Raw genomic sequence first — 22,628 nt, 5'->3', positions numbered from 1 at the left:
TAGTATTTCACTACTTATGTACTTATGGACTCAATATTTAAATAATATCAGCAAAATGACAAAAACTGGGAGCAGATTATATCAGGTTTAAAACAGGTTTCATTTCCTCTCCTTCAGTAAGGGTGGTTGCTACCTTTTCTTGACTTCATGTCTAAGAGGGCTATGGTAAGTTAAAAGGAATTTATGCAATATAAGTTTCAATATAGTAAACCTTAACTATTCACAAGCAGGATTTAGTACCTTGGTCATATAAATCTTAAACCATAAACACATTCTCTGTCAGGGCTGAACAAGTCACCATTCTAAATCACATTGCCACCATACAGTTTTCTGCAGAATTATTCTTTTGTAAAATAATTTTTTTTATTAGTTGTGCATATATATGGAAATATATATACTGTTGCTGTTGTTTGTTTTTCGGCTGCTCCCGTTGGGGGTCGCCACAGCAGATCATTGGTCTGTGTATTTGATTTGGCACAGTTTTTACACTGGATGCCCTTCCGGACACAGCCCTTCCCAATTTTATCCAGGCTTGGGACCGGAAGTGAGAGCACACTGTTGCACGCAAGCCCTGTGGCTGGGGTTGGTTCCCTGGCTGGGAATCAAACCCGGGCCGCAGCAGTGAGAGCGCTGTGGCCTAACCACTAGTCCTCCAGGGACCACACGGAAATATATACACTATATGGCTAAAAGTTTGTGGACACCTGATCATCACACCCATATATGGGCCCACCCCAAACTGTTGCCACAAAGCTGGAAGCACACACCTTTCTAGTGTCAAATGGTTTGTATGCTGTAGCATTCCCTTCACTGCAACTATGAGGACCAAAAATGTTCCAGCATGACAATGTCCCTGTGTGCAAAGCGAGGTCCATGAAGATGTGATGTGCCAAGGTTGGAGTAACTTGAGTGTCCTCCAAAGAGCCCTGAACTCAACCCCACTGTACACCTTTGGAACTGGAACATTAACTGTGTCCCAGGCCTCCTCACCCAACATCAGTGACTGACCTCACAACTGCTCTTGTGGCTGAAAGAGCAAATCCCCACAGTCATGCTCTAAAATCTAGTGGAAAGCCTTGTCAGAAGAGTGGAGGTTATTATGACAAAAAAGAGGGACTAAACGTGGCATGGGATGTTCAACAAGCACATTTGCGTGTGATTGGTCAGGTGTCCACATACTTTTGGCTCACTATTCATTTCACATTGAGTATACAATAATAAGGTTGTTTGCCAGTTGTTTTTGGATATTACCTCAAACTACCTACAGTCATGAAAAACAGAAAATACACCCTCCTTCAATTCTCTATTTTTATTTATCAGGGCCTAAATAACCATTGTTAACAATTCTATAAACAAACAACCAACACTAGATGTGACACTAGATTTCAATATGCAGTAATTCTTTTTCGGAAGAAAGGTACACCAACATTCAGAAACCGGGTGGGGAAAAAAAAAGTACACCCTATAATTCAGCAACATGTAGAACCACATAGCAACAATAACTTGAAGTAAACATTTTCTGTAGGTGTTTCAGTCTCAAACATCATTTTAGAGAAATTTTAGCCCACTATTCTTTACAGCATTGCTTCAGTTTATTGATGTTTGAGGGTATTCATTAGTGCACAGCTCTCTTAAGATCCCACCACAGCATCTCAATGGGGTTGAGGTCTGGACTTTGACCTGAAAGCCATACTTGTTTAGTCTTTTTCTGATTGTGCCGTCATGAACATAAACATTTAATGGGCTTACAGAGGCCTGTAGGTCACATTATGTAGCTCTTGGGTTTTACTTTATCTCTGAGCATTAAACGGTCTGACCTTGGACTGAATTTGCTGGGACGCCCACTCCTGGGAAGACTGGTAACTGTCTTGAAGGATCTCCATTTGTAAACATTCCTTCTCACTGTAGAATAGTGAATTTCAAATAGTTTAAAGATGGCCTTATAACCCTTCCCAGATTAATGAGCAGCAACAATTGCTTCTCTGTAGTCATGGCTGCTGTCCTTTCTTCTTGGCATGATGTAGACACACACCTGTGTGCAACAGAACTGCCAAAAGTTTGGTTCTTATAGGTAGTCACGTATACCTATTTTATAGGAGGTAGTCACGCTCCAGGAAAAAACATTCAGGGGTATACACTCTAAGGTGATAGAAATGGCAGGGATACTGATTATTCATAGGTACAGAAAAAATTTGGATGAAGCTAATATCCATGAAATTTCCATTAAGCTAATATCTGTATATTTTAGACCGGTTTATTTAATGTTTGCATTATTTTGCATGTTGTCTCATCTTCCCCTGTGTATTTATAATGGTCTCTATTATTATTGTTGTGTACTATATACACAATATTAAACCAGAATGTACAATAAGTATTATTGTAAGTAATACCGATTGTTTGATAGATTGTCTTTGGTAAGTTATACTGAATTTCTGTTACGAAACTCTGAATGTGAGTAATCATAAAACTAAATGTATACCTATCAATTTCTTTTGGGCAGTGTTTAGCTGTGTTAGACTTTGTGTGACCCCCAGTATTTTCAACAACTGCCCTCTGGTATATGGGCAATTTGAATTGTAGATACAGGTAGAGATTTCCATGACTCCATAATAGTGGTTACTTATGTTTTCACTAACATTTATCAACAAAACAGCACCTGGAGAGGGGGCGTTGATTTAGTGTTACAGGTGTTTGTATAAGAAGAACAACCCTTGTGTGTACTGAGATTACAATGCATGTATAATGAGAGCAAAACTGAGCAGGATTCTTGTCATGAACAGTATATTATATGGTGTCAACATACAGTATATTATATAGTGTTTACAGCACCAGTGGTGAATGCAGAGTATTCACGACGGAGTATTCACCACTGGTGCTGTGAAATCACTAAATTAGTTCAGGTGCAACCTTTCACCATCAGAAGTAACACAATTAGTTGAATGGAGTAGACCTGTGTGCCAAGTGTCACATATTCACAATATAAATACATCTGTTTCTAGAACCTCCCAAAGTTTGTTAGAGAACATACCTGAACAAACAGCATCAAGTTCTGGAAAAGTATCAATCAGGGCCTGAAAATATCTCATACTCACTTTTCCACAGAGCACCTCTAAATCCATTATTAAAATTGAAAAAATGAAAAGAATATGGCACAACAGTGAAGACCAAATACCAAAAGTCAGCAATCAGGTAGGGAGGGCATTGGTCACAGAAGCCAAATACAGGGCAATCCTAGAAGAAAAATTGTTCCAGTCTGAAAAAGACTTGTGACTTACAAGTCTAACACCTGTTATAACAGGATGTCAATCATACTGCCAAGCTGCACTGGAGTAATTATAAATAAATAAATAAAAATTAATTAATAAATAAAAGAACCTGCATTGTACAGCCACGTCAAAGCTTAGATCTGTGAACCTGAGCATCTGTGGCAATACTTGAAGATTACTGGTTACCAATGGTTTCTCATCAATCTGACAGAGATTGATAAATTTTGCCAAGAAAAATGGGCGAAAATATCAGGATCCAGATCTGCAAAGCTGATAGAAAAATGTCCCTGAAGATCTACAGCTGTAATTGCAGCAAAGGCAGTATATTTATGCAACCATCAATTTTCCACATTTTGTTTAATTACCCTTTACCCTTTTTTGTGTCACAAAAAAATATTTTGTACCTTCATACAGTATGTTAGACACGTGTAAACAAAATTTTATTGAGTAAATAAAACAATAAAATTGTAAAAATCCCAGTTAAGTCCATTTCATTTCCAGGCTGTAATACTAAAATATACAGTATATAGCAATATAATATGCCTTGTGAGTGGTTAGTTTGCTTTGTAAATAAGAATGGAAATCATATGTCCATTGCTAAGTAAAACAAGCTACCTACATGTCACTCAAAACTGTGGCACCTCATTTGTATTTTTAGAGACTTGACTACTAATTACACGGCAAAAAGAGCTTATCAATATGGCTCATTTATTAATACAAGGATTCCCAAAATCCCAAGTCTCTCCACATTTCTACTTGTCTAGGTTTTAATATTATGCTTAATCATACATTTGTTAAGAATTATGGTATTAAATGCTTAAATAACATTTAATGTTATTATCATCTGTCTAAATACTAGTGGTGTAACGCACTGTCATTATCTGTATTTGTATGTTTTCATATTAGTGGTGGGTGTGGTCTAATTTTTTTTTTAATGTGAACCCCACCACTATGCCCTAGAAACATGGAAAAACACTGAAAAAACTGGGCTGCTGGAAAAAGACATAATGGATCATTCACAAATTCTGACAGTAAATAACAGTTTGCAGAATATAACTTTATTCAACTCCTTAACCAGACACCTTGTGGACATTTCTGGAAAACTTTCTCTCTTATCTGTCTGATTAAGCAAGCTAACTATGTTTCAAAACAACAATGTCTTTCCCAAGTCAAAAAACTGTTATTTAGGTTACAGTTAACAATATCCATCTAATAGTATTTTATCAGATTTGTTTAGTTTTTGGGTTTGTTTCATTCCATAAAGATCAGAAAATTTCACTGGACACGATATGAGAATCTATTAAAAAACTGTGATGCTGTGAGTCAGAATGGGATGAATCCTTTAAGTGGCATTTCATTTTAATGCCTGTATGATTTGCTGAGAACATTTTCTTTCAATAATGTTGGAGAACAAAAATTTAGGAAATATGAAAAACATGCACAATGAACATGCAAGTTTTATGATATTATTAAATGATATTATATATATATATATATATATATATATATATATATATATATATATATATATATATATATATATATATATATAAAATTTTTGTGGAGAAGCCAGCAGAGAAATGCAGCTCAGTGCAGAGAGTGCAGTCTGACTAGGGTATACGGAGTGGTGGCTCAATATATGAAAGCATATTTCTTTTGTTTGTTTAGAAAAATGGTAGAAACATGGCTTTATTTTGGAGCTCACAAGGCAGTTGGACAAAAAACAAGTAATTCATAGTATTATACATATATACTGCAAGTCAGAAATCGCACCACTGTTAACTTGCTTCCCCTAAAAAAAAGACTGATAAAAAAGAGAAATATGTCTACATTTTCCTATACCTGAACAATTTGGGCTAGTTTCAAGCCTTTTTCATGCAGTTTTTGAGTTGAAGTTGGGATGGGTATTTTGCTGACACCTAATACTCCACCTATTTATATTCATATTTGTTTAAATTGTATAATACAATAAAGTGTACAAAAAGTGAAAGAGTCTGAATGAGGGCAACTCTGCATACTTTATACAATACACCTGTGGCTATTTCAGTATTAAGCAAAAATGGAATATTGCACATGCGAGTTGTAAAGTATGCTTTCTACAGTGCCAGGCAAAGATATGTAAAATGTACATTCTTAAAAAAAAATCAGGATCCCTTATTCTTAACACTTTCAAATAATCTTCCTGATTTTAATAGACTAAGCCCTTAAACTCTCAGGAACTGTATATCAGTCCAGATCTACATTATTCACTCTCAGAATGACATCACTGTTTCTATTAGTTTTACTTTCTGAACAATTTAAAGTTGTTAATGCATAATATGCTTTAAGATACATACAGTAACTGATTAATAAGATGTGACATTAAGGGGTTAAAATCACTTCTTGGGGTTGATCTCCTTTTTAGCTTTCAAAATAAAAACAAAAAATTAACAACAAAAATCCTGTTTGGAACTCCCTGATTAGGATAATTTTATCTAAAATACACCACACTGATATTGCACTGGCTGTCTGCTTCTGCAGACAAAAACAGATTCTGTTTGAAAACCTGTCCAAGATGTATTCCTGCCTTCTGCACTATTGTTCCTGCAATAGTTCTTTATTTAATCTATTATGTATACTAAGATGTAGCTCAATTTTTAATACCATCTACTGCATGTAGAAAATCTGAATTTGATTACACAATATAATTTCATTACATGTTTTCCAACAGCTTAAAAGTATAGACACAAATGTACTTTCAAAGCATTTTGCAGTTTATAAAGGAATAAACCTAATGTGAAGAGCTTTAATTCTTTCATACAAACAGAGCAGTAGTTACAGAATCAGCACTCCATGACCTATTCTTCACAGTAAAGAAACGACAAAGTAGAACACACTGTATAAAAGCAGTACAGTATTTTATAGTCTTTACAGATATCGTAGCATAAAACAAGCTGTGTGGGGAAAAAAAAGAAAATGTGTGGTACTGGATATTTTATTCTTGCTTGAAATGCTAAGAACCAATTAAATCTAAAAACATATTTAACAGAAATTAAGTAGAAGAATGAATTAAGTAGAAAATGACACACTAAAACAACTGGATAATTATTTAAGGTAATGATGTCATCTGAAAACTTATTCTAAACAAATTTCACTGTAATGTTATGTTTTACTTTTTTAATATGAAAGTAAATGGTAAAAACATATAAGGTAATTTGGAGCAACAACACCTGATACAAAATTACTATGCATTTTTTTAATATGTAAAACAGCATGAACTACTTTAGATTTAAACAACTAATGTTATAGTTCTAGCCCTCTTCAATGGTTCTGTTAAATACTTCTTTTGAAATTAGTACTATGACACTACTGTATAAAACTGTATATACTGTGTGGGATGCATTTATCAAGCTGTGTAAGCATTGTCTGCATATGGAAATGCATGAAGGAAGTGGCCATGATGCTCTCATATAAAGGGATATGCACTTGGACAGTCCATCAACTGAAACGTGCTGAGGAGGTAGAGAAGAACCACCCTGTTTGTTTTTGTCTGGAGGTGTTAACAGGGAATAACATTAACATTGGATCAGTCCTGCATCATATCATATCTGAACACTTTTCAGAACAGAAAGACAGGATAACCAAAATGGATCACGAGGCATCAATGCTTTCATTTTTTGCAATGAGCTCTGAAGATTTTGCTTCAGTGAATATACCTGCATCTGTTTTCAGCATCCTTATGAACATTTTTTTCATCTACTGTATGGTCTTTCAACAGCGTGAGCAAGAGCAGCTGAAACAGCCTCTTAATGTTTTACAAGGAATACTCGTTGGATGCAACATTACTATCAATGTCTGTATTCTTTTAAAGGTGTGTAGTAATGTTTTTATACCATGGTGGGAACACTTGCCTTTTGTAGTTTCTCAGTGTGTGGTTTACACTTTGATGACTAGTGTAAACTCATCCTTTTGGCAGAATGTGTTCTATTACTGCCAAATTACTCCTGCGCAATCTTACTTCTTCTGGTTGAAGAAGAACATTCGTGTCTTTATTTACTGTGCTTTGCTCATCAACGGAATTGTCTACCTATTTGGATTGAGTTTAATCACTGCAGTCATTGTAATTCTTAAAAATGATAAGACTGATTATAACACAAGTACAGTTTTTGTCACTAATTCTCCCTTAACAAAGATCACTCTTACGTGGTATTTCGTCTTTTCTATGACATTAGGTCTTTTGATTATAAATCTGTGTGGGATGTCAGCATCAAGTTGTGCAACTGTTATTTACTTGTGGAAGCACCTGAAGAACATGAAGGAGAGCAACACTCTCTCATCTCCCCGATTCCAGAGACAGATAAGAATGACCATCAGAAGTATTGCTATACATGCTGTACTTGACTTCATTTGCTCAGTGGGGGTTATTGTAGATATATATGTATGTATGTACTCCGAATTGAATTATGACATAAATGAAAATATCCTTTGCACTATTGTCACTTTTTATGCATTAGGAACCACCATTATTCTAGGTATTGCACAGTCACTGTTTCGACAGCAAGTAGTGTATACTTGGAAAAAAATGTTTCCAATCTTTTAGCTTCTTCAACAACAATGGCCCATAACTTTATGTCCAATGTTCTGTCTAGTCAGGTACAATGAATATACCTTTCACTGCAAAGTCTTTCCAAAACTTTCCAAAACTTTCAATAATGCAATTTTTGAGGAATTCTTATTTAATGAGAAATAATGTGTTTGTATTGGATGCATAAACTGTATTAGTTACACAATATATGGCCAAAAGTTTGTGGACACTTGACCATCACACCCATATGTGGGCTTTCCCCAAAATGTTGTGTCAAAGTTGGAAGTACAAAGTTTTATGGAATATCTTTGTATGCTGTAGCATTACCATTTCCCTTCACTGGAACTAAGAGGCCCACAACTGTTCCAGCATGACAATGCCCCTGTGCACAATGCAAGATCCGTGAAGACCTAGATGGCGCTGAAGATCTTGAGTGGCCTGCACAGAGCCCTGACCTCAACCCCACTGAACATGTTTGAATGCCAGTGAGATCTGGAATGCAGTGTTCAAAAAACACATACTGGTCTGATGATCTGATGTTCACAAACTTTTGGCCATATAGTGAGTATCATCCCTTTTGTAAATATTCCTAGAATTTCAGTGGTATAAAGCAACATGTTAGATGAATTTCAGCTCAGAGAGAATTGTAACTAATTTCCTGAAACCATTTATGATTACTTTGTAGAATGTCATACTTATCCTAGAAAAATCATTTTGAACCACTGCTTCCTTTCCAAGATCACACAGCACTTTCAGACTCTGAAATGTAACATTTAATAAAATCTCTGTTAGACTCACTATTTTTGTATTTGCACAAATACTGAAGTAAGCATAATCTTGTAGAGTTTCCAAACACTTTTCTCTTGACATTTATTCCTCGTGTCCTGTTTGCATATACACAATAAAAACCAAAAAAAAAAAAAAATCATTGGGTAAATCAAGCATAGAGGTTGCTGCGCATATATATATATATATATATATATATATATATATATATATATATATATATATATATATATATATATATATATATATATAGAAATTTCACCACATTGTGGTGCTCTTGTATGTAAATGCTCCTATTATTCAAATAAAAAAACTAACAAACTGATAAAGATTGATGTTTGCACATGGATGATTCATATTTACAAATGACATATTTGATACTAAAATCATTTCCTACATTTTTGTTGTGAGTGTTGACCTTATTTGATTTAAGTGTTGCTTATATACTGCTCTACTTACTACACAGCTATAGTTACTGATATAGATTTTGATTATTTAACCACTAAGCAAGCATTTTTCAGGCAGTTGAAATGTTACACTCAACTTTCCACACACTCTGACCAGAATGTGAGTTTGCTCATAGCTACAGATAAGCAAAATATGAAACTGATGAATAGGGAAACTGTCTGTGGAAGTATCATACACTTGTTTTAGATTTGGCCATATAGGCACCTTTGATGAATAACGTCCATTATGTTCTATGAATACAAATGTTAGCATTAAATTGCATTTTATATAGATCTGCTAAACCCCACCAAACAAGAGATATTATTTCTAATCAGCAAGATGAGCAATATTACCCTCATCAACAGCAGATGGTGCTCCTATGAATCTAGCAGAGTTTAACATATGCCTGACTTTTCCAAATAAGACTTTGCAGAAATAAACTTTGAATTAGGATTGATAAACTCAAGAGAAATACTGAGAGCTGGATATTTCTTCCTCCTTTCACTGGTTGATCATGTTAATACTATTAACATGCATGCACTGGCAAGGACTTTTTCATAAACTTCCTTCTCTCTTCCCTGCAGGATTCTTTAAGCAGTCAGGTGGAATTAGTCTTCTGTTACAAGCAGTGGTGTGTCCAGACTATTTCTGAAGAGGGCCCAAGAGAGGCACCTAATGGGTGCTATCAATGAACCTTAAAATTTGACTTTCACAATAGTAATCTAACAAGGTTTCATTGCTAAGTATCTACTTCCAACTACTCATCCTGAGCCGGAATGTAAATTGTGTCGGATTCTATTCTGTTTAAATTTCTATGGTCAGTCATGCATTTTGATAAATTGAAAATAGAATAAACACATTTTTTCCTAATAATCTCCACCAAAGGCAACCAGACAACACCAGCCATTCTGGCACTTGCCACTTAGCCTATTTAAAGCCTATTATAAAATGCACTGTCCATTAACGTTATGTATAAAGCAAACACCATTGGTATTTCTCATCTTTGTCTTTACATGTAATTAAAATAAAGCTCATTCACAGTTAATTAAATGTTATATTATGGCTTTAAATTTACTCTTTTAATAATTGAACATATCAAATGTGTAATATAGAAATACACCTGTATGGCCCATGCTGCCATCTTGTGGTGTTACATGATATTAATTTATATATACATATTTTATATATTTACATCATACCCTTAGTGACAACCATCATCAGAATGATGTCCTGAACATATGACTGAAGTTTACATCAAAGCATTCATGACAAAGCATTCACAGCCATGTTAGGAATAATTAGCATCTGGTGTCAATATTGGTTACAATTTCAACATATTTTAATAATTACTCTCCTGCGTACTTTAACACCAATGTTAACATCAAAACATATAACAAAAACCTAGGGTCAAAAAGCAACTTTTATGCTTCTGATTATGAATTTATACCCATATATGTCTTGGAATCAGGAGAAAAAACGTTCATTGTAAAAATTATTTTCCAAGAGATATGATTAAGTGTGAAAACATCAGTAGCATCACTAGGTTACATAGGTGGCTAGAAGGTCACTATAAGGGCATATCATTCCAGTTTTATGAAAATTGGTCAATGTTAACCCCTCCAAATGTGTGCCAGAATCTGATTCACTGATGGCAACCATTTTTTTTTAATTTTTAAAATTTTTTTAAGATAATCAAGTCATCTTCCACTTACAAAAGTCCATTTACAATTTAGAAGATAGACACAGTACACCAAATTGCACCTCAGTCAGACTTACTAATCCTGAGAAACAGTTATTTAAATATAACTCCACACCCTATGAGTTACCACTCCCCAAACCTTCCAGATATCCTCAAAACTTGGACTCAACATGGCATTCAAGCTTTATTCAAATCCATCCACACAGTCTTGAGCTACAGCTGTTTGAGTAAATCAGGCTCCTTCCCATATTTTGGATCATTATTGGGTGTCAGACTCCCATGAGTATTTTGATAACAATTTTATGAAGTTTGGTCCAAAAGCCTAGGACTAGGATTTCACAATGTGTCTCAGGGGTTTCTGAGGTGAAATATGTTTTAAATGTAAAATATGATGTCAGGTTTTTTTTTTTGGTAAAATTTCAAGTGACTTAAAAAAGCTCTCCTTCACTCTGAGAAACTGGATAACTACAGACACCTATCTGCCCTGCACCTGCTTTAAGGTTCTGAAGCAGGCAATCCTGAAAAGTTATTTCACATCTTTAGTTGTATAATATCTTGGATACTAATCAGTTTGGAACACATGTTCTTAGTCTTTATTCTGCATGATCTAACTGGTGACAGACAAAATCACAAGATGCTGACTTCCACATTGTTGTATTGGATGCCAGCTGCTGTGCTCTCTCTCCTTTGGTTGTCATTACGTCACCATGGTCAGGCTTACAAAACAGCCTGAAATAAATTCAGTCACATTCAGTTTATTAGTTTGTGTAGAACGGTTAAAAACACAAGCAGCTTTACAGAAATCCTAATTAAATCCAGATCCATAATGAGCAAGCCAGAGTGAAACTGGTAAGGAAAAACACGCTGAGATGACATGAAGAATCCTTGACAGGAACCAGACTCAAGGGATTTTAATCATTACAGTAAGGTCATATACAGAAAAAGAAAAACTTTCATCAGCATACAGCTTTACAAGCCTTTCCAAACTCTTGTTTTTTTAATATTTTAAATTTTCCAGGCCTTACATAGAAGTTGCTCTACTTCTGAATGCTATAGATTATTTCACAATTTCAAAAACACTAAAGATATTGTTTAAATCACCATATAAACATTGGTCATTTCAAAATGCTCACATACATATTCCAGGCCTCAAAAGGTCAAGTTCCTCACTATTGAAGATCATGATCTAATCACATCTTCAATGATATTAAAGTATGCTCCTGAGCTAAACTGTCACAACTTTCCTGTCCATTACACCATAATCTAAAAAAGATTAGATTTAGCTGGCACCCCTGAACCTATGTATTTTAATGTTGGCTGCTTCCAAGCTACACTATATGGTCAAAAGTTTGTGGACAGGGGGGCTTATCCCAAACTCATTCACTCATTGGGGCTTATCCCAAACACTTATGTGGCTGAACGAGCACAAATTCCCACAGTCACATTAAAAAAATCTACTGAAAAGCCTTCCCAGAAGAGTGGAGGCTGTTATTAGCTGCAAAGGGGTGACCAGCACTATATTAATGCCCATGGTTTTGGAATTGGATTTTCAACAAGTCCATATGGGTATAAATGTATAAATAACACTACACCTACACTCAGGGTCATCTAAACCTGGCTCTAATAGACCTCTCTCTAATAGAGAGAGAGAGAGAGAGAGAGTCCATGTCTGATCATACACTGATATCACAAACCAAATTAATGTTAATCTGGCAGTAGTCAGAGCATGAGTAGTCATGGTACAGTCAGGCCAAAAGACAATCCAAAAGAGTAAATCAAGAGTAAACAGTGATATAATGACATAAATGATGAGTATGTTCAGGGCTCAGAACTTGCACAACCATGAAATCTGGCAAGATTTTGCAATGAATGAGTGATCTTGGCATGATTACATACATGTTACACTGTAAACAGGTGACATAAGTCTGCATACACCATGGCATCGCTGGTACCCACATAGTGGTTGAAAAGCCTCTAGAACAATCCCAACAATTAGGGACAAATGTTTCAAACAAGTCAAAATAATACAAGGTCTGAAACCAAGTGCAGTTCAAACTGTTCTTACAGTGTAACATGGAAAATAAATTAGTTACCACTGTGTGAATTATTTGCACTGTAAATTAAAAAAAAGCATGAAACTGGGGCAATTTTACTAATTGTACCTTAACAGTTAAAGTTTATTATCTTGCAAAGAATACTATATACCAGGGAATACTACATAAAATAAGATGTCTACTTTCTCTTTTAGGAGGTGTCTAATAGTTAAATTTCAGAGTGCACTAGCATTCTAACAGAATCAAATTACAGTCAAGAAGAAATTATATCATAATGCATTTTTATAGAATAAATTCATAGGGTGCAGTAGCTTAATCAGTGGAGTAGGAGAGGGGCACAACCAGTGGTGGTGGTGGTGGTTTATAGCAAAACCCAAAATGTACTGTGTATGTGTGTGTGTGTGTGTGTGTATATATATATATATATATATATATATATATATATATATATATATATATATATATATATATATATATTACTCATACATACACATACACAGTATATTTTGGTGAAGGGGATCTACTCTCTGGAAGTATAATAAATAAAAATATACACAATATTTAAATATCATACATGGCAGACTACAGGTTTAAAAATTATCTGCCATACATAGTTCCTTTTAATAGTTCATCCAGGCCACCCCATACACCCCACAACAAATTTTGCAACCACTAACAACCCTATTTTTTCCTTCCGTAAATTTAATTTATTACACACAGTATGAGGTAGTGAAGCAGTCCTAATTTACATCAGCTCACATGGGTCTGCACAGAACATTATGCCAAGCATTTAACAAACACCAGAAGTGCAAAGCTGCCTGTAAGTCTCTAGTTCTCACTCACAAAAGCACATTAAATGCAGAAGAGAGGTAAGCAAAAGACTTATCTTAGAAGTAAAGTACCTCAACTTATACATGTTTCCAAGAGCTGAAAATAACACTGGAAATTCCTCTTACTCAGATATTCATTCCGTTATAATGGAAATTTTATTACATTTGCTGGAGCAGTCAGTAACTGTTTATGCAAAGCACATATTTTGTAGAATGCTTTCATGGATTCTCCAGTTATTCTCAGGGGGTTTATAAATTATGCTATGAATCTGCCTACCGTATGAAATGGTACTTTAATTGGTAGCTGTAGTGTACTTGTATTACATACATTATGCATCAACAATGTTGTTTCAGTTAGTTTAATCTCATTATACTTCAACTGGGTGTGTTACTTTGGCATTAGTGTTGTATTTCATAACAAAATACATAGTCAACTTAGAAAATTATTCGCACTCTTAATGAACATGACATCAACAATAATGACTACATAAAATGAAAGATACATGGATGATGGATACTTTTAGCTTTCCCATATATTAAAGCTGTATAGTTTTATTCCATGATAACGTAAAACATTTTCTTAAATAACATAACAGTAATTTTTTTGGCATCCCTACTTTTATTATTTGGCAGAGGCTTCTCTGGGAGAAGAACAGTACTATGCTTTTCCCTGTAATGTCCAAAAGGGTTGGAAAACATTTATAGAATGATCTTGTATCACTCGTCCATGCAGCACAAGCTCCTTTATATTCCTAACGTGCAGATGTGCCTGTGGACTTCCTTTTTCATTTCAGACCACAGATTTTCAGTAGGGTTTAAATCATGCAACAGTTTGTTATTAAGGAGTTTAAGGTGTCTAATGGTTTATTTTGAAACTTTATTTTGAAAATAAAAATCTAGACAATATAAAATTTGTATTCTGTAATGTATATATACATTATATATATACACATTACAGAATACAAATTTAATATTGTCTAGATTTTTATTTTATGACTTCTACATTATTGATTCAGTACAAAAACATTTTAGATTCCAAACATTAGTTTTCCAGCACAAAATTAAATGTTACAGAAAAATGTTTGTATGTCAGTAAAGAAAGCAGCATATTACATAAGAGACACTTTTCAGATAAAAAACATAATGAAGGCTGCTGGAATTTCCTGCAAAAATAAGAAGCAAGTGTGACAGTCAAAGTCTCCAGAAGAACTGTGGCTGCTTCTGCAAGATGCTCAGTAACACTTACAGCTCATTTCCTTAATTTTAAAGTGAAGGATCATCTCACCAAATATTGACTTTGTTTCATTGTAAAAGCAAGTAAAACAATGTGGTTCAAACTGTTTTACACAACGACATGGAAAATAAGCTTGAAACGCCAGTCTGTCTCACCAGTTTGAGTTATTTGCATTGTAAATACAAATGTAATGAAAGCTGATACATAAGTAGTTTTCATAGCTCAGTGAAATACACAGGATTAGGTAATAGTTAAATTTCACACATTGCTATTGTATCTAGACAGGAGGGGTGAAAACTGGGCAATTGTACTCATGTTTATTGAAAGTGACATTTGATAATCCACATGGTAATACCTGAACATCCTATTGTATAATATTTTGTAAAACCATTTATTTCATAGGTGGAGGTGACCTATAGTCCATATAGGGCTGTAAATACTGTTTTGAATGTTGAAGAGGACAGTCCTCCGTGGAGCCTTGATCTATATATCTATATATTATATGTCTATATATAATATAGACATATACTATAATCAGTCAATATTCAAATGCATTGCATTTTTAAGTGTAGAAGAATTCTCTTTAATAGTATGTCCTTTTACTTACATGCTGTCCCATCCTTTGCAAAGTGAGGTGGACTATACATTGTAAGCACTCCCACAGTGGATAATATCCTTTCTCTGGGGGTGGGTCCGAATGACAGAGAGCATATATGACAGGCACCTTTCAGAAAGACAAGGCTTTCTGTGGCTCCTAGGAGTACTTTATCGCGATGGACTCCTTAACTTTTGCTGTGGTGAACATCCCTGTGTCCATTATCAGCATTATTATGAATATTTTTTTACTGTTCTGTATGTTCTTTCCACAGCAAGGAACAGAGCGGCTGAAACAACCTCTTAATATCTTGCTGGGAACCCTTGTGGGGTGCAACTTCACTCTTCAAGTCTGCATTTTTGTGTATACCATCATGGAATCTGACTTACTTTGGTCAAGTAATATAGGTTATTCTGTTATAATAGAAATTATCTTGTTTACCATGAGGACCAGTGTAACCTCATCCCTTTGGCTGAATGTCTTCTACTACTGCCAGATTGTTCCTGCTCAGTGCTCTGTCTTCATCTTTTTGAAGAAGAACATTAGATTCTTCATATACTCAGCTTTAATAGCGGACAAAATCTTCTTCATGCTTGGGTTCTCTGAAGGCATTGCTCTAACTGCAGCGCGTTTGGAGCTTTATGACCTTTACGAATATGACTTCAATATTACATACACCATACAATGGGATGAGGCACATGCAAAGATGGATACACTGTATTTTATGTTTAGGGTAGACACGTGGTTAAGATTTAGTTATTTATTGCTCTGTCTATTTGTGATGTCGACATCAAGCTGTGCGACTATTCTTTACCTGTGGAAACACATGAAGAGCATGGAGGGAAGCAGCAGCTCCTTTTCATCTCCTCGCCTCCAGAGACAGATGAGAGTGACAATCACAGGCATCATTCAGACTTTTCTTTACTTCCTTTGCTTAGTCTGGATATTAGTGAGAGAATTACTTGTATTTGTATTCTATCTATCTCTTGATTTGAATGGTCATATTTGTTGCTCTGTTGTCGGTTTGTACTCTTTTGGATCCACCATTAACTTGTGTGTTGGCCAGACAATATTTCGTCAGCGAGTAATTGAAGTTTGGCAAAAATTCCTCAAAATTGCCATGTTGTTATCCAAGTGAATCTGTAGTGGTACATATATCCTTTTGTTTAACATAGTTACCAAAGTTATCCACATCATTTACAAATAGAACAGAATCTGAGATCTAAATTTATGCATGTATCTTTAGAAGTTGATTTTCTGATTTACTTTTAATGCTGACATCATTTCACATGTGCACATGTATAGTCTCTGACATTTAAACTAGACAGGCTAGGTATACTGTACTGCAAGCACCTGGATGAGAAAATGCAAATATGATCTTCCAGGATGAAGGATAATAATTCACTCTACAATACTATGATATGCATACAGGTAAAATGTAAATCAGTGCATTAAACACAAATTTAAGTTCATTGTAAATAAGACTTATTGGTACAACAGCACAAACACATAGGCTATGTTTTAAAAAAAAGAGTGTCTTACCAAAAGAGCTTTTTGTGTCTGGTCTGATAATTAAAATGTAAATGTAATTAAAATCCACAGCTTTTAAAAGGTCACATTCCAAGGACCTGCGTTGAGTTTGCTTGGTTTGCTTGTGTTTACATGCTTGGTATTTGCTCACAACATGTGACTTACAGCGTGACCTTTCACCTTTCTGGTGGTAAAAAACGGAAATTTGTTGGTTATATATATAAATATTTTAGAAATAATGTTTTTCAGTTATATTTTATCCGAGTTATTTCTGAATAACTGTCTGATAAAAAAGAGAGAAAAATAAGCTATGTTTTTGTCAGACTATAGATAACATTAAAAGTGAAGTCTAAAAGTGGGAGGGAAATGGCTGTATATTTCTTGTTTCCGAATAACTGCAAAAAGCAAAAAAAAAAAAAAAAAAAAAAAAAAAAATCATACTTATTTTTGATATATTATAATCAAAGAAAAAAGTCATATTTAGTGTTTCACCATCTGTTATACAGCCTACTGATAAGCTTCTGTTGATACCTGAATGCAGCAGTCATGACTGCACAATTTGAAATGGGATATTTCCATTGGACTAACAAACAAAGCAGTCAGGCAATTTTTTCAATCATATATTCTGATAAAAATTTAGACACTGAACAGACACTTCTCACTTGTCAATGAATGGTTATTCTCAAGTATAATATTACCAAATGTTACATAACATTACATAACATATCCTTTCCAAATGCTCAGTCCCTCTATCTGTTCTCTCCTCTCCTCTGCTAGCCAAGAATATTGGTTGCTATCTATACTCTGCACATCCATACCTCATTTGTTTTATTCACATTGACACACTAATGATGCTCTGTTACTTGTAAATTTATACAGCTTTTTATTTATTCCAAATTCATTTGTATTTACTGTTCTGCACTCGTCTCACACTCTTGTGTATGCACTTGCTGATGTATCCAGTCACTGATGCGGTGTATTCATCCAAGTCTGTGGTGCTGTGGTATGTAGCTGCCTCTCTGAACATATTCCTGTCTGTGTATTCAAAGCAGTCCTGAAGTGCTGAGATGGCTTCCTCAGACCAGGTTATCATCTGTTTCAGAACTGATTTGGCAAACCATGTCTTCATGGAGCTCGCTGTGTGCACAGGGGCATTGTCATGCTGGAACAGATTTGACCCCCTTAGTTCCAGTGAAGGGAAACTGCAATGCTACAGCATACGAAGACATCCTAGACAACTGTGTGCTTCTAATATTGTGGCAACAGTTTGGGGAAGACTCACATATGGGTGTGATGGTCAGGTGTCCACTAACTTTTGGCCATATAGTGTAGCTCTACCTAGTGGATTGTGACATGTCTTCCTTTGGTTGTGTGAGACTGTATGTGTATTGTTAAATACAATGTAATTCTGACTGATCACCTTTATTTTGCGATGAAGCTGGTCCAGGATGACAATGCTGACGTGACTGACGTGTTAGTGCTCTCCTCCACCAAACATGAAAAAACTTATTGAGGGAATATCTCTTGGAAGAACAGCGTTCATCCCTCCAGTACACTTCCAGATACTTGTAAAGTCTTTTTTCTTGTAAAGTCACTTCCAGAGACTTGTAAAGTGTCTTTGTAAGGTGGCCCAACACCTTACAAAGACACTTTACGTTGCTTTTTCCTTTGTTATCAGACTGTATATTTTTCTTAGTACACACATAATAAAAGAAATTGGTTTTTGTTATACTACTTGCCTCAATAAACACGGAGCATCTGGTTTTAAGTTGGTGTTCCAGTTTTGACTGGTACGTACTGTATGTTGTTACACCGATGCAATGTCACAAGGGCATTAATTATTACAGCAAACCAGACGGTAGTTTTTCTGAAAACAGTCTCCACCAGAGTTTGAAAGGGAAAATTCCAGAAAACATTCATAGTCAATGATAATTTTTACTTTCAGCATGGAAAAGAAAATCTATTCTGCTTTACAGTAAGAAGCATTCTGGTAGTATCGTAACTAATGAAACTGTGTGTAGTATACAAAAATTGAAAAAATTTTAATAGCAAAGACAAAAAATTTGTTTGGTGGCTATCCACATTATTTACATAATACTTCAAAGGCAGGTACATCATGTTCATTATGTACCCTATGCATTTGCATCATATTGCGAACATGCTGAGGTCAGTTCTGCAAGAGTGAAAACAATCCTATAGTGTATATTCATTTGTCAACAGATAGCTGCAGTTTTGTGTTTACACTTAACCGAATCAAAGTTGTTTTTGGCTGTGTAGTTTTCTGTTTAGTTCAGCTGAATAATGTGTCCTCTTTATGCGCTTAAAATCATGTTTCTAATTATATGCAAAGTGTTTATTTCATATAACAGACAATTTGATCATGTCTGTCAATTCATTAAGCCCTTCCTCGACTTAAACAGCTCCAACAAACTACTGTATCTGCTTTATGTTCCTGAAAAAGGGAATCCTGCAACAAGTTATTTCAGCTGAATAATGTCTGGAATATAAATAACTTTCGAATACTTGTCTTTAGTCTTTATTCTTCCTTACACAGCAAGGATTAAGTAGAAAAATTTCCCCTTCATATTCCAGGCCTCAAAAGCCCACTCCTCACACACCTTGATTAAGAACTACACTCACTGTGACTAATCAGTTCTTCAATGATATTAGAGTATGCTTATAAGCCAAACTGGTTAAACGTTCTTTTCCTGGTTAGCTGTTACTTTTCACCATAATCTAAAAACTGAATTTGTCATGGCACGCCTCAATCTATGTTTTATGAAAACATAATAGATGTGTTCTATTATGTTTTATCTATTTTTATGTTGCCACTTCCAAGCTATAAATGGCACTACACCTACCCTCAGGGTTATCTAAACCTGGCTGTAACAGACCAGATTCAGAGAGAGAGAGAGAGAGGGAGAGGAGAGAGAGAGAGAGAGAGAGAGAGAGAGAGAGAGAGAGAGAGAGAGAGAGAGGAGATCCATATGCAGAGGCACTTTAAGTCCAAGCCAAATTAATGTTAACCAGACAGTTGTCAGAGCATGAGTAGTCATGGTACCATCAAAAGGTCAAAAGACAAAAGAGTAAATTAACAATAAACACAGCATAAATAATCAAAAGTTTAACAAGCCTCAGAACTTACACAAATTGTTTGGCAAGACTTTGCAAGGAATAAGTGATCTTGAAGTGTTTACATCCTGAGGAATAGGTAAGTGAATCAGAAGTGTTTGCCAAAGATTGCCTTATAACCCTGGGGTGGTGTTATGTGTCTCTTCCATTGTAAATGTACGAAGTAAGTCTGTATACACCATGACATTACTGGTATCCAGAGAGTAGCAGAGAAGCCTCTAGAGCAATTCAAAAGTAACAATCATGGACAAATGTATCAACCAAGATAATAAAAGTTGTGAAAGCAAGTGCAGTTCAAATTGCTCTTGCAGTATGACATGGAAAATAAATTAGAGGTATCATTGTGTCTTACCAGTGTAAATTATTTGCATTGTAAATGCAGATAGAATGGAAACTGACACGCTTTTGCATGCAAAAAAAGTGGTGTAAAATTGTAGTGGGTAATTATACTAATGTTTATTGAAAGTTAAATGTTATTATCTTGCAAAGAATACTACATACTACGAATTACTACATAGACGCATAACATTGTCGTTGGGTAATAGTTGAAATTCACAGTGCGTTATATTTCTAACAGAATCAAACTACATTCAAGAAGAAAAATGACATGATAATGTATTTTTATAGAATGTATTAATAATGAATGTATCTGTTGGGCTATTAAAAAGGAAGTATTACATGGCTTGTTGAAGAGGATCTCTTGTCTAGAGGTCTAAGTAATAAAAAAATGTAGTCACTTAAACATCATACTTGGCAGACTACAGATTTAGAAGCATACCAGATAATAGTACTGTTTAATAGTATCCTTAACTTATACCCTGTCCCTGTAATGTGAGGCAGACTATACTTTGTCAGCACTACCCCAGTGAATGCTTATTCTGAGGGTGGGTCTTCTGAACTGCAGAGCGCATATATAACAGACACTTAGCCTTTGTAGTTCATAGACACAAAAAACAAAATTGAGTTCTGTGATTCTCAGAATTTTTTAAGCATTATTCTGATGGATTACTTACCTTTTAATTTTGTGATCATCCTTCTCTCTGTTATTGGCTTACTTATGAATATTTTTTTAGTCTTCTGTATGTTCTTTCCACAGCAAAGAACAAGGCGGCTGAAACAACCACTTAATGTTTTGCTGGGAACACTGGTTGGCTGCAGCATCACTCTTCAACTCTGCAATCTGACCTGTGCAATCATGAGTTTTTCCTCAGGTTTTATGAGTTATTTTATCATAATACAATTGGCTTATTTTACTATGAGGTCCAGTGTAACCTCATCCTTTTGGCTGAATGTGTTCTACTACTGCCAGATTGTTCCTGCTAACCATTCTGTGTTCATTTGTTTGAAGAGGAACAACAGATTCTTCATATACTCAGCTCTGATAGCAGATAAAATCTTCTTCCTGATTGGGTTCTCTGCAGGCATTACATGTTCTGCAGTACATGCTGAGCTTTTTTGTGAAAATGACCACAATACAACATACACTCAATTTAATGAAACACAGAATGCCAAAATGGATACACTGCAAGTTGTTTTTGCGATAGACAGCTGGATACGGTGTGGTTATTTATTGCTCTGTCTATTTGTGATGTTGACATCAAACTGCGTGACAATTCTCTACCTACAGAAACACATGAAAAGCATGGAGGGAAGCAATTTCTCGTCTGCTCGTGTCAAAAGACAGATGAGAGTGAAAATCACAGGCATCATTCAGACTCTCCTTTCTTTCTTTTGTTTAGTCTGGATGATAGTGGATGACTTACTCCCTCAATATATTAATTTATATGCTTACATTTATGGTACTGTTGGCTGTTTCTACTCTCTTGGAACAACCATTAACTTATGTGTTGGCCAAACAATATTTCGTAGCTGTGTGGTTAAAGTTTACCAACAATGCCTTCAGTCACTTACTTTCTTATCTAATTAAATCTGTATTAATACTGACATATCTAGTCATTTTTATCTATTAAAAGGCATTTACGTTATCCACTTAATAATAAACTGTGTGTGTGCTTGTGTGTCTAACTGATTATTTACGCACATAAAATTGGTTTTAGTCTGTCAGACTTACATTTCTGTTTAGTTACATACAATCATTTTCATATTATTATAAATATTCAGGTAACTAGTCACTTTTTGTAAAGATACCCATTACAAAATAACTTTGTGATTCAATTTTAGGATAATTTCAAAGAACTGAACTATAAAGTGCTTTGTTTGTACAGAATGGCCAATAAAACATTTTAAATAGCATAACTATTTAAATAACTGGCTAATATGGGAAATTGTAAAATGTCTGTATACAGTATATACAGCAAAATAACTTTTTCTTTCCTCTTTCTCATTTCTTTCCTCCTCTTTCTTTTTCTTTCCAGCCTGGAAAAGATAGGCCTTCTTTTGTTCATTAAAATCTTTTAAACATCTGGGAATTTACTTATACATGTCATTATTTGTAAACATACAAATTGCAAAGGCACTTTGTCAGTGCTTC

At 34.9% G+C, this 22,628-nt stretch overlaps 3 protein-coding genes across 3 annotated transcripts; all 3 read left to right on the top strand.

Annotated features, from left to right (window-relative positions):
• The first annotated feature begins 6,891 nt into the window (after positions 1–6,891).
• On the top strand, positions 6,892–9,715 carry LOC117597436 (uncharacterized). The gene is made up of 3 exons (XM_034304826.2): positions 6,892–7,024; positions 7,511–7,621; positions 9,648–9,715. Exons 1-3 carry the CDS (start codon positions 6,892–6,894, stop codon positions 9,713–9,715), a joined length of 312 nt encoding a protein of 103 aa, XP_034160717.2.
• A 5,938-nt stretch (positions 9,716–15,653) lies between these two features.
• On the top strand, positions 15,654–16,616 carry LOC128318426 (taste receptor type 2 member 129-like). The gene has a single exon (XM_053234538.1). It carries the CDS (start codon positions 15,654–15,656, stop codon positions 16,611–16,613), a length of 960 nt encoding a protein of 319 aa, XP_053090513.1. The 3' UTR covers positions 16,614–16,616.
• Positions 16,617–21,137: 4,521 nt separating this feature from the next.
• LOC128318306 (uncharacterized) lies at positions 21,138–22,064 on the top strand. The gene has a single exon (XM_053233856.1). The coding sequence runs from the start codon at positions 21,138–21,140 to the stop codon at positions 22,062–22,064; it is 927 nt and encodes a 308-aa protein (XP_053089831.1).
• Positions 22,065–22,628: the final 564 nt, after the last annotated feature.

This window comes from Pangasianodon hypophthalmus, chromosome 5, assembly GCF_027358585.1.
Source record: "Pangasianodon hypophthalmus isolate fPanHyp1 chromosome 5, fPanHyp1.pri, whole genome shotgun sequence".
Lineage (NCBI taxonomy): Eukaryota > Metazoa > Chordata > Actinopteri > Siluriformes > Pangasiidae > Pangasianodon > Pangasianodon hypophthalmus.
Note: the sequence above shows the minus strand (reverse complement) of the source record. Positions and strands in the feature narration are given on the sequence as shown.